We start from the raw sequence: 12209 nt of genomic DNA, 5'->3' as shown, positions 1-12209 counted from the left end.
AGCGCATGCGCAGTCCTTCCAGTTGGTTCCTGTTCAGTTTTCAGATTCAGCGTTGCGTGGAGCTTCCGAAGGAAGCCAAAGGAGTAAAGCGAGCTAAATGCGCTGGTTTGGGTTTGGCTTCAATGCGTTTGCTCAAATATGTGTGCCGGAGAAGTCGGAGAAAGAAGAAAGTAACAGCGCTGTGGGGCAAGAGAAAGTATGCGATCCAGTGGAGCTGGTGAATCATGTAGGTAGAAGTAAAATCAGAGCAAGTTGGAGTCGGAGAGCATCTTTGTTTTTAGATGGTAGGTTTATTATTTAGAAAATACTTTGTCTTTAATGCATGTTTAATGCATGGAACAGAAAGTGACTGGCTATAAACTTGCCGCGTTTTCTGATCTTCCAGAGAACAGTTGTGTGCGCTTGGCTGGTTTCTGTGCACCCATCTCCAATGAGTCCTTCAGTCCTGTTACAGTGAACAGCAGTGGCTGTCAAGATGCAGTAATCAGTGAAACGCACCTTACCATTGCTTTCCCGGACAGAATTGAATCCTGGGATCTGCAAAGCAAGGATAAGACTCCATCATGGAGCATGGAGATGACTCAGTCACAGAACTCTGGTATATTGCTTTCCGAGTTTGTACAACTGAGACAGATTTGCATCAAATAGCTGCCCAGTAATTGTTTGTTATTTTTATTTTTGTCTTCTCATGTAGGTGTGACTTTGCCATTGGTGCCTGGAGGATACATTTCCTCTAAACCCCCTATTTTCCGCTCCTTGTCTTCTCACTTCCAAGCCAAGAGCCTCGCACTGGGTGGAGAACACGCCATCCTTCTGACTGCTGCTGGAGCTGTTTACACCTGGGGTCAGGGCAGGTAGAGCTCATGCACTTCTGGGGATTCTGATCTAAACTCTCTTGTGCATGTTTTGGTTTGTCAGCGGACATGTTTCTTTAATAGCCACGGCCAGTTGGGGCATGGAGGACTCATCCCTGAGGAGGAGCCCAGGACACTGGAGGCTCTGTGGGGGATGCCCATAAGGTCTGTGGCTGCAGGAGGCTGGCACTCTGTCTGTGTTGGTGGTAAGTTTTAAATCAAATAATTACATCACAGGCCCCAAGCGGAGAAAAAAATAAATAATGTCTTTTATTTCAGATGGCGGTGACCTTTATGTGTGGGGCTGGAATGAAAGCGGTCAACTTGGACTTCCATCACAGTGGTTTGAGGAAAGCTTCACAACAGAAAAGTGATCAGCAAGCAGGTTTGTCAGAATGTTTTAGAAAGTAAACCCTTAAATCCAGCAGATTACCAACATTCAGTCTTTCCTACTCAGGCTCCAGTAAAATTCAATTTTCCGTTTGTTGCTCATTTAACAGTAATATCCTTCAATGCATTGAACAGGAGAACAATGCGGCAGTTTCAGCGCATGTCCTGATGAAGAGCTACATGAAGAAGTGTTCATTTCAATCCAGGCATTCCCAGCTCTGGTCGATGTCAGTCCGTCATGTGAGATCAGTGCAGTCAGCTGTGGATCCCGACACACAGCTGCAGTAACAAGTAAGGAATACAGTTGAAGATTAATTATGCTGCCAATTATTGTTTTAGAACGAGCAGCTGATACTCAGTGCATATTTTCTCATTCAGCAACAGGCTATCTTTACACTTGGGGATGGGGTAAGTTTGACAGCAGACAGACATTTTTAGACCAACCAGTTAATAATGAGCTTTCCTAACTCTATGTTCTCGTATTTTCAGGAGAATACGGCCAGCTTGGACACCAAGCAACTTCCAGTTTAGACGAGCCTCAGTGTGTGGAGTTTTTCAGGAATGAGAACCTGCATGTCGTTGATGTGGTTTGTGGGTCATGGAACACTTTTACTGCAGCTGTCAAGAAGGAAGTACTTGGATTGAAAAATGTCCCAGAATTACCTCCTGTGAGCACCGGCAATGAACTTTGGACTACATGCTAGGAAACATCAACAAATACTTTAACATTTATGATTAAAATATGTTTTGTAATTTTTGTTCACATTTAAAGACACTTTGGGGAACAGACAGTTTAAAACATTTTATTCAGGAAAAGCAACAAACAAAAGGGATACAATTTTTTTCATTCATAAAACTGTTAAAGTGTTAAAAAAAAAAAAGTCAAATGTAAATATAATTTAAGGAAAGTGACAAAAATTGGTTTTGCTTAAAATGAAACAATGAAATGAAAATTAAAGACAGGATACATTTCCACTGCATAGTCTTCACAACACAATCTTGAAAGAGCTGTGGGGAAATTAAATATTAGGCGTGAATAACAATAATGAGTGAATAATGAACATTTGCAAGGAAAATGAAATAAGACAAACCTGACAAAGTCTGGAGATCTTGAAATGACATGCTGAAACTCAGATAAGTTCACTGTCCCATCCTTATCAATGTCAGACTCGTCAAGGATCTAAATGAAAAGCAAATCCAATGATGCCTCAGTGTACCAACTTAGAGAAACATGTTTTAGTGCCCCAGATTTCCTCATCATACCCCCAAAGAGAAGTGAACTCACGTTGCTTATGAGCTGTCTCATTTCTTCACTGCTCAGTCTTGTGTCCTCTGTCTCACCGGTCAAGCAGTTCACCAACTTCTCCAGATCACCATAATCAAGAGTTCCATCGTCATCAAAGTCTAAAAATATATAATTATGTATATTATTTAATACAAACACTGCTGTCTGCTTATATAAAGTTAACCAGCTCAATCTATTTTATTTACCAAATATACGGAAAGCATAATGGGATTTGATTTCAAGAGTGGCAGAGTCACTGAAGGCACTCAAAAGATCCAGGAAATCTTCGAACGTCAGGCTTCCATCTCTATTTTCAGATGTGGAGAATACTTGGCAGATTCTTTTCTTGAAAGGGTTAGACTGTTAAGAGCAAGTTCAAAGGTCATTGCTTGTATCTTCCTATATAGTGCACATTTTTTATACAATCTAACAGCATGTAAACAAGACATTATTATACATGGTAATATAATAATGATAGTGACCTTCAGCTCTGTTAGAGTAAGGATGACGTCCATTGATACTCTGGGGTTTGGGTGGTTTCTTTCATCGCCCTCTAGTAGTTCTGTGAATCTCCTGTGCGCACTAATATATGAAAAAACACCAACAACTTAATCATATATCGGAAACTTTCGTTAGTTTTAAATTATCTTAACTTGCATAAAAAATTATCACTTACAGGAGAATTTCCTGTTTTGTCAGAAAGGTCAGCTCCTAAAATTTGATTGAAAGATTAATAATAATAGAAAGAAAGAAAAATAGTCCCTCCTCAAGTTTCTAAGTCCTTTAGTGAGCCATAGTAATATTGCCACAGTAAGCTTACAACAGGTGGAGAAAATAAACGCCAGTTGAGGTTTAAAACTAAATAAACAACTACTCTAGTAATGCAAACTATTTTATCTGAGGTAGTTGCCCCTCTTTCACATTTCAAAACATCTGGCCTAGCTGTTACGCTTCTTCTCGCTTTTTCACGAGTTTAAAACAAACTTTTCTAGAAGTAACTAATCATTTACCTGGTATTCTGAAAGCGACTCCTTTGGCAACTGACTTGCCGTTGTTCCCATTTTGAACTGTCAGACTAATATTTCTGTTTTTGTCAGTACTGTGATCTAAAACGAAGCTAAAATGTTTGTGATCGTTCGGCCTACTTCCGGCTTCTTGTAAGCGAGCGAACCCTGTCCCGCCCGTGGTCCCGCCCCGTATGTCTTCCCGTCGCCCCGTAACGGCTTCAAATGACGTAGCTTGTGCCTTACTGTACTTTTGTAAAAAATATAAAAATAAATTTAATAAATTATTATTATAATAATAAAATCAATAAAATTAATGTTAATTATTATTAATAACAATTATATATATATAATATTATTATTAATAATTATATATATATATATATATATGTGCATACAGTCATATGATTGTGCATATGATCGTACAATCATATATATATGATTGTGCATTATTAATTAGAGGTCGTACTGGTAACTACAACTGACAGAACAATAAAAGAGAATTAGACAAAAACGCAAGGATCACCTTCACTACGGTCACAAATTATTTTAAATCATTTTACTGATTTGTATAAACACAGATGCAAGCACCATCACCTCCCCTAATACCTATTTTTGTGATTAATCAAATAGTCAAAATCCAAACATTTTTTTTCTTGAATAAAATGATTCTATTTGGTTTTATTTATTCAAATTATTTGAAGTACACTATACACTTTAAAAGATTTTTATACTTTTGTGATACAATATTTTGTATTGCCATACAAATTCCAAAGTAAATGTGCTACTTCTTTTACTTTTCAATTAAACAAAATTCATTGTATTACTGTCTTATAGTCAATTTATTGTTTCTAAACAAAAAAAAATACATTGATGCATTTATTCTATATAATAAACAAAAATCTGTTAGTCATAAAGTTCATTTAAGCATTTTTTACTCTAAATGTAAAAAAAAGAAAATCAGAATGACAAGCTTTAATATGTAAATTAGTGTCTATTCCAAATCAAAATTCCTAACACAAATAACTATAACTAAACAAACTAGTTAAAAAAAAACAAGCTAAAATATTTAGAAATCAAAAAGAAAGTTGATCTGGTCAGGTTGCAACACAGGCTTGAAAAAGTTAAGCTCCTTGGTTGGTCTCCCAATCTGTTGTCCCTGGAATAAAATCATAACATTATTTAAATTATATAACAGCATTTAAATTAGATTAGCTTTATTGCACAGCATTATCAGAAATTAATGCACAGATCATGATTAAAAGTTGCAGTTTTGTATATGCTAGTGAAATTCTACCTGTCATTTTTGTTCCTTCTTTTGTCTCAGCTGAAACACCAATCCCATATTCATTTTCACCAGTGACTCTAAAGAAGTAGATTCCTCCCTCTTCCAGGATCAGACACTTTATATGACAGTCGTCTGCATTTGTCCGTGAGTCTTGTCCAACCTTTTCTGCTAATGTCTCGTATGTCTACCAGGTAGCTCTTCACAGGCCCTCCTCCTTCATTCTCAGGGATGTCCCAGGTAACAGTGGCAGAGTTCTTAGTCACATCTTTGACTGTTATGTTGATAGGAGGACCTGGTGAATCCAAAACCCTCACATTTATGATTAAAGTAGCAGATCCAGCAACATTTTGAAGCTTGACTTTGTATTTGCCAGAGTCATCACGTGTTGCCTGCTCTACTGTGATAGAGGCTAATGAAGCTGCTGGTGTGGATAAGTCCCCTTAACCCTTAGATCAACATCTGCTTTTTCCCATGACACACTAGGAGCAGGTTTGCCTGTGAAAGGTACAGTCAAAGTAAAGCTACATCCATCTTTAACAAGAAGAGTCTTTCTCATTTCAGGGTTAATGTTGAACATGGGCTCTTCCTCCCTTTCTAGGGCAAGTTCGGGTTCTGTTTCAGGACTGGGCTCACTCAAGCCAATCTTATTAATAGATCTAACAATGAACACATATTCTGCCCCCGTTGTAAGTCCAGTCACTGTAAACTCTGTTTTATCTGTGTTCTGAACACCTACAGTCCAGTCAGTCCTCTGCAGTTTTTTTTAATTCAACTTTGTACCCTGTAATTGGTGCTCCACCATCAAACAGTGGCTTATTCCATGTCAGAGTGATGGAGGACTTGGAGGAATCAGTAATGGTGGGTTTTGTTGGAGGGGAAGGTAAAAACTTTGGATCTTCTGCCAAGGCAAGAGGGGATGGTGCACTGGGTTCACTTAGACCAGCAGCATTCTCAGCAAATACTCTAAATTCATACTCACATCCCTCATGCAGGCCACAAGCTTTGACTCGTAAGTCATAGACTGTTTTTTTGTTGACTCTAACCCAGCGGACACCATGCTTTTCCCTTTTCTCTATAACATAACCACTGATACGGCTACCACCATCACAAGCAGGCCTCTTCCAGGAGATGGTCATAGATTCACTGGTAGCACTAGTGACTTCAACATCTCTTGGAGCAGATGGGATAGTGAAGGAATCCATAGCTTTTATTGGTTCACTTTCCAAAATCTCTCCCTCTCCATATTTGTTTACTGCTCTCACTCTAAAAATGTATTCATTTCCTTTGAGGAGCTTGGTTATCTTGCAAGTGGTTGCCATCATGTCACCATACACAAGGTCCAGGAAATACGACTGGTTTCACATTTCTCAACAACGTAGTGCAAGACCTCTGCACCTCCATTCTCATGAGGAGGTCCCCAGGTACAAGGTACACTTTTCTGCTGATTGTCCAGACACTTCCAGAGGTCCAGCAGGAGGGCCTGGTATGTCCAGCACTTTGACAGGTAACAGCCCTGGATGTGGCACCCCCTGTGTTCTGTACGGTCAGAGTATACTGTCCAGAATCTTTCCTAACACTCTCTCTGACAAGGAGAGATGTATGGGACTTTGTTGCTAATATCTCAACCCTTCCCTTGGTGCTTATGTTTCTTCCATTTTTCAGCCAAAACACTGTGGGGTTAGGGCGACCATAAATTTCAGCATCTATTTTAAGTACATCTCCTGCTTTGACTACCACCACCTGCCTAAATTTTTCATCCAAGATAATAATGGGCGGCTCTATATCATGTTGCACCGTAATGGGTCCAGTGGTTTCAGAGGGTGCACTAAAGCACTCTGCCGCATTCTTTGCAGTAACACGAAATTCATATTGTTCACCCTCGGAGAGCTCAGATTACTTCAAAAAAAGTGTCCATTAAATTTGTAAAGTTGCACTTCAACCAGCAGCTATCTGGCAGTTCTATGCGCTCTACAATGTAGCTTGTTATTTTGGCTCCTCCATCATAGTGTGGTTTATCCCAGGAGAGTGAAACTGAAGTGTTGGTTACATTGGTAACTTTGAGATTTGAAGGTGCATCACACTGGTCTCTTGCTGCGACAGGTTCAGATGGCTTACCGCAGGGTCCAACACCGGCTAAATTTTCAGCACAGATACGAAACTCATATATCAGACCTTCTTCAACATTTGTCACCTTGTATTGGTTCTCAATCACTGGGCTTCTGTTTACTTTTGTCCATAGGAATACTGCTTTGATCTTTGCTTTCAACATGATAACCAATGATAGGGCTGCCACCATCACTGTCTGGTTTTCCCCAAGCAATGATCATTACAGACTTTGAAGGCCTGGACAACATGAATGTTAGTTGGTGGACCAGGTGGTCTGAAGGGATACTGGGCAATGACTAGTTTCTGTTTCAAGATATTGGCTTTTTCCGTAGCGATTCTCTGCAGCAACTCGAAATTGATATTCAGTTCCTTGAGTCAGACGGGAAACTTTGATTGATGATCTTGCAACTGTAGCTGACACACTCTGCCATACTGAACTGCCTATGTCTCTTTTCTCAACAATGTAATTACTTATTTCACTCCCACCGGTGTAAAGAGGGGGTTGCCATGTCAGCGATACAAAGTCGGCACTAACTTCTTCCACACTGAGATCACTTGGTGGTCCAGGCCTTTCAAAAATGTTCACAAAGATTTCAGCTGATGTTGTTCCAGCAGCATTGCTCAGAATTACCTCATACACTCCAGGCATCAAATCTCGTTGCATCCTTGATAAATACTTGAGATGCAGATTCAGAGGTTTGTACAGTTACTCTGCTTGTCTCCTTCAACATATTTCCCTCTTTATTCCAGACTACTGTTGGCAGTGGCATACCTTTGAAAGGTACATCAATCTTTAGATCATTCCCTACTTTTACATTAAATGTGTTGTTTAACAGATTGATAACAGGTTTAGCACTATTATCTTTTACTACAACAGGTGTCAACAGGGATTTTGGTTCACTCGTTCCTTTATCATTCACAGCACTCACTCTAAAGAAATACTCCTTTCCTGCTGTCATCCCATCAATGGTCACCTCTAGTGCTTTACTCTCTGAATATTTTGTCCATGTGTTGTCTCCTCTGGTTTGCATTTCTACAGTGTAGCTGGTGATTTTGCTTCCTCCATCATGATCAGGCTTCTCCCATGAAAGTCTGGCACTATTGCAAGTAACATCACTCAGTGTGATTTTGCCAGGAGGCGGAGGAGCTTCAGACACTTTAACAGCTTCAGCAGTCTCTGCTGGTTGTCCAGTGCCAAACTCATTAACTGCAATCACTCGAAAATAATAAAAGCTTCCCTGATGTAAATTGTCAATCTTGTAGGAATTTCTTACACAGTTGCTACAAACACTGGTAAATGCCTTCCTTGCCTCTTCTCTCTTTTCAACTATGTAGTGTGAAATCTTTGTTCCTCCATCAATAAGAGGTGGCTCCCAGGAGATGGAGACAGAGTCTCTCTTTACATCCTTTACTTCTAAATTTGTTGGAGCACTGGGAGAATCCAGTACTCTCACATTGATGAATGCTGATTTGGAACCGCTGCAATTTTCAGCAGTCAACACATACTTTCCACTGTCATTTCTTGTGACATTTTCTATCATTAACACAGTGTAGGAGTTTGTTACTTCAATTTGAGCGCGTTCATCTAAAGTGCCATCTTCTTTTGTCCACCTAACTTCAGGCTCTGGCCGTCCTCTTAAGGTGACAAAGAGACGTAAGGTGGAGCAGGCTCGAACATTTACAATTTTTCTCAGAGCATTGTCCAGTTCAATCTCTGGTGCTTCTACTTTTTCAGTTGTTACTACAGAACCAGGTAGATCCACATGTTCTCCGACACCGGTTGAATTTGTTGCACATATACGAAAATTGTACTCTGTATTTCCTTTTAATCTTTTTACAGTGTATTTTGTGTCCTCTATTCCTGTGCTCGGTGTGCATGCAATCCATTCATCTGCTGTGGCTTCCTTCAATTCCACAGTATATCCATTGATTGTATCTCCACCATCATAAATTGGTTTTGACCAGATGAGAGACACTGTACTGCTGGAATAATCTGTTACTTTTGGGTTGGAAGGTGGGCCAGGTGGGTATGTAGCTTCACATACCTTTATGTACTCACTAGACTCACTGGGTGCACCCACACCAGCAGCATTTTCTGCCAGAACTCTAAATTGATAGTAATGTCCCTCTGCAAGCCCAGTACATCTAAAGCGCATGTCATTTAATCTTCTCTTGTTGCATTTGGTCCATCGCACACCATCTTTGTCACGCTTCTCCAGGATGTAGCCATCAATCTCAGAGCCTCCATCGCTCTCAGGCCTTTCCCATGTTAGCACGACTGAGTCTCCAGTCACTGCACTGGCTACAGGAGTGGAGGGAGCACTAGGTGGCTTGAAAGGATTTTGTGCAACAAAAGGCTCAGATTCTAAAAAATCCCCAGCCCCATATTTATTTACAGCAGCAATTCTGAAGATGTATTCTTTGCCACATACCAGTTTTGTCACTTTGTAACTTATATCTTCAATGTGAGGTTCAACCTCTGTCCATGTAACACGACTGGTTTCCCTTTTTTCAATGATGTAATGGGTGATGCTGGCACCTCCATCATTTAAAGGGGGGTTCCAGTTAAGGTTGCATTTCTCTGCACTTATAACCTTCACCTTTAGTGGCCCATCAGGAGGACCAGGTCTATCTAAGACCTTCACATTTACCGAAATGGTTGTAGTTCCACCACTGTTACTAAGACTCAACACATAGCGTCCTGCATCCACACGTGTGCAGTCTCTGGCAGCGAGAGTTGTATGAGTGATTGTGTTTTTGACTTCTATTTTAGGTGTACCGTTTCTCAATTTCTTTTCCATCTTTCAGCCATGCAACTTCTGGGAGAGGCTTCCCAAAGTAATCAGCTTCAATAACAAAAGTTTCTCCAGCTTGGATGATAATAGTACTCTTAAATGTAGGATCAATAAATGCAGTGGGTGCTTCAATAACATCCTGAGCAAGAATGGTTATGCTTTCTGAGGGTACACTCCAAACACCCGCACTGTTCTTAGCAGTTACCCTAAACTCATAGTTTTGCCCTCCTGTCAGTCCTGAAACTGTGAAAAGATTGTCAGTAACATTGGTAAAGTTCACCTTCATCCATCTGCCATCTGGGAGTTCCTTTTTTTCTACAACATATCCTGTGATGGTGCTTCCTCCGTCATATTTAGGTTTTGCCCACTGAAGCGTGATGCTGTCCCTGGTCACCACAACTGCTTCAGGTTTCCCAGGTGAATCGCAGGGATCTCTTGCCACACAACACTCTGATGTATTACTGCATGGGCTCAGTCCTGCAATGTTTTCAGCAAAGACTCTGAACTCATATTCAATGCCTTCTTCCAGCCCACTTGCCTTGAAGCGACTGTCAGGTATAACAAATTTGTTCAGCTTGGTCCACAAAATACTGTTCTTCTCTTTACGTTCAATGTGATAGCCAATGATGGGGCTGCCTCCATCTCTGAGTGGTGGCTCCCACTCAGCCACCATGCTATACTTTGTCACAGTAGATATTAAGGGAGTGCCAGGACAAGCAGGTACACTGAAAGGATATTTTGCTGTCACAACTGGAGACGTGATTGCAGCACTTTTTCCATACCTATTTTCTGCACATATCCTGAATTGGTATTCATTTCCTGTCTTCAGCTTGGTAACTTTGATGGTGGTTCTAACTGCTGTTGCAGACACAGTATGCCACTCCGTGCTTGTTGTTTCCCGTTTCTCCACTATGTAGTTCTCCAACTGACAGCCTCCTGTATATGAAGGTGGATCCCAGGACATAATAACATAGTCAGAATTAACCTCATCAATCCTCACGGGCCCTATGGGTGGGTCTGGCTTTTCAAGAACAACCACCGTGATGGTTGTTGTGTCTTTCCCGGCAGAGTTGCTTGCTGTGACAGAGTACTGACCAGAATGCTCTCTGACACCATGTCTGATGTGAAGGAGAGTTAAAGAGGCTTTATTTAAAATCTCTAGCCTTGATGTCTCCTTTATTGCATGACCTTCTTTTTTCCATTCAATCTTTGGTGCAGGGTCTCCAACCACAAGGATCTCTACTTTTAGATCTTCACCACTTTTGACCGTGAATGTGTTAAATGTTAACTGGAGTTTTGGCCTGATGGCATTTTCCTTGTTTTTTGCAGAGGCAGTTGTTGCCCTGTTTTGTTCACTCTCTGCAGAAGAAGATTGTTGACCTGGAATGAGCAAAAAAAAACCCCGTTAATGAGCATTAATGAAAATTTACAATTAAAACCTGCTAAGTGAATTCATAATAAATGTACAGATAATTTTTTTTTTCCGCCAGAGGTAAAAGACAGGGTAGGAAGCCACAGAGCAGTAAAGGCATATGGTGGCTCTCAAAAGTAGTTGATGCAAGGTAAAATACTGTGATTGCCTATGAAGGATGACAAAACTCAACTAGACGAAATGTTAAAATTGGATGAAAAAGCACATAAAACAAAGTATTTGATTGAGGCTGTACAGAGTTGTGAATTTAGGGCATTGGAGCTTTTATGTTTTTGTACATGTTACCTCTCTAGCAGATTTTAAATGTTTTGAACATTAAGGACAAATTAAAGGTGGAAAAGGTTTTGAAATATTTTCTCGCAATCTCATTTATTTATATTACAAACCCTGGCAAATGGGATGTACACTTTTGAAATCCATGTATGGTGGATTCCAAGTATTTTTAAAAAGAGCCTTTTCCAAAAAAATTAAATTATGATTTGAATTAGATTTTGATCATCTTGTATTTATGAAATAGATGCTTGGAGAAAGGGTACACTAAACTCTTCAAGTGCCATTTCACTCTGCTTCTACTCTGGCTGTAATTGGCATATTTCATAAAAAAGAAGGCATTAAATTTAGCAAGTAGGAATGGGAATTTTAAATAATATTTTTGTAAATGTGATAACATTTCTGATTCAATGTTAATTTAAAATACAGCTTTCCACACTGAAAATCAACAAGATAGGTGTGCTCTACCTTGGGCAGTGACCGAGGTGGATGATGAAACCTCTGGATTAGAATCCTCAGTCATTTTTATATTTAGAGTCTGAGGCATTTCTTCAGCTTCATTTGTCATCTACAAGAAGCAACAGTGAAAATGTGTCAGAGAAGTTTTAAAGTATGAGCAAATACACATGGCATTTTTGTTCAATCTTTAAGCAAGTAATTTGAATGGAAAATGGCTTTATACCATTTTTAACATTACAAAAATGTATTTTCAACTAAATCTCATCTAAATTGTATGTGTCAAAAAACAGATGAAATTACATTTTATTTTTCTAACTCTAAAACCC

At 39.7% G+C, this 12209-nt stretch overlaps 3 protein-coding genes across 3 annotated transcripts; 1 reads left to right on the top strand and 2 right to left on the bottom strand.

Moving 5' to 3' along the window:
* Positions 1-9: 9 nt before the first annotated feature.
* On the top strand, positions 10-2111 carry rccd1 (RCC1 domain containing 1). Its single transcript, XM_032584774.1, is given in 9 exon segments — positions 10-284; positions 386-598; positions 695-854; positions 939-1060; positions 1134-1195; positions 1197-1239; positions 1380-1535; positions 1623-1652; positions 1734-2111. Coding segments are annotated over 9 exon segments (1188 nt in total). The 5' UTR covers positions 10-97; the 3' UTR covers positions 1949-2111.
* cib1 (calcium and integrin binding 1 (calmyrin)) lies at positions 2034-3720 on the bottom strand. The gene is made up of 7 exons (XM_032584789.1): positions 3540-3720; positions 3206-3240; positions 3012-3111; positions 2736-2889; positions 2530-2648; positions 2336-2424; positions 2034-2252 (listed from the first exon to the last, which is right to left on the bottom strand). The coding sequence occupies exons 1-7, from the start codon at positions 3588-3590 to the stop codon at positions 2231-2233; spliced, it is 570 nt and encodes a 189-aa protein (XP_032440680.1). The 5' UTR covers positions 3591-3720; the 3' UTR covers positions 2034-2230.
* Positions 3721-4065: 345 nt separating this feature from the next.
* Positions 4066-10498, bottom strand: LOC116733867 (titin-like). Its single transcript, XM_032584759.1, has 2 exons — positions 4831-10498; positions 4066-4692 (listed from the first exon to the last, which is right to left on the bottom strand). Exon 1 carries the CDS (start codon positions 9726-9728, stop codon positions 7560-7562), a length of 2169 nt encoding a protein of 722 aa, XP_032440650.1. The 5' UTR covers positions 9729-10498; the 3' UTR covers positions 4066-4692; positions 4831-7559.
* Positions 10499-12209: the final 1711 nt, after the last annotated feature.

The sequence above is a fragment of the Xiphophorus hellerii genome, chromosome 2, assembly GCF_003331165.1.
Source record: "Xiphophorus hellerii strain 12219 chromosome 2, Xiphophorus_hellerii-4.1, whole genome shotgun sequence".
NCBI classification, from domain to species: Eukaryota; Metazoa; Chordata; class Actinopteri; order Cyprinodontiformes; family Poeciliidae; genus Xiphophorus; species Xiphophorus hellerii.
The sequence above is the reverse complement of the archived record's forward strand: the minus strand, read 5'-3'. Positions and strand labels throughout refer to the sequence as shown.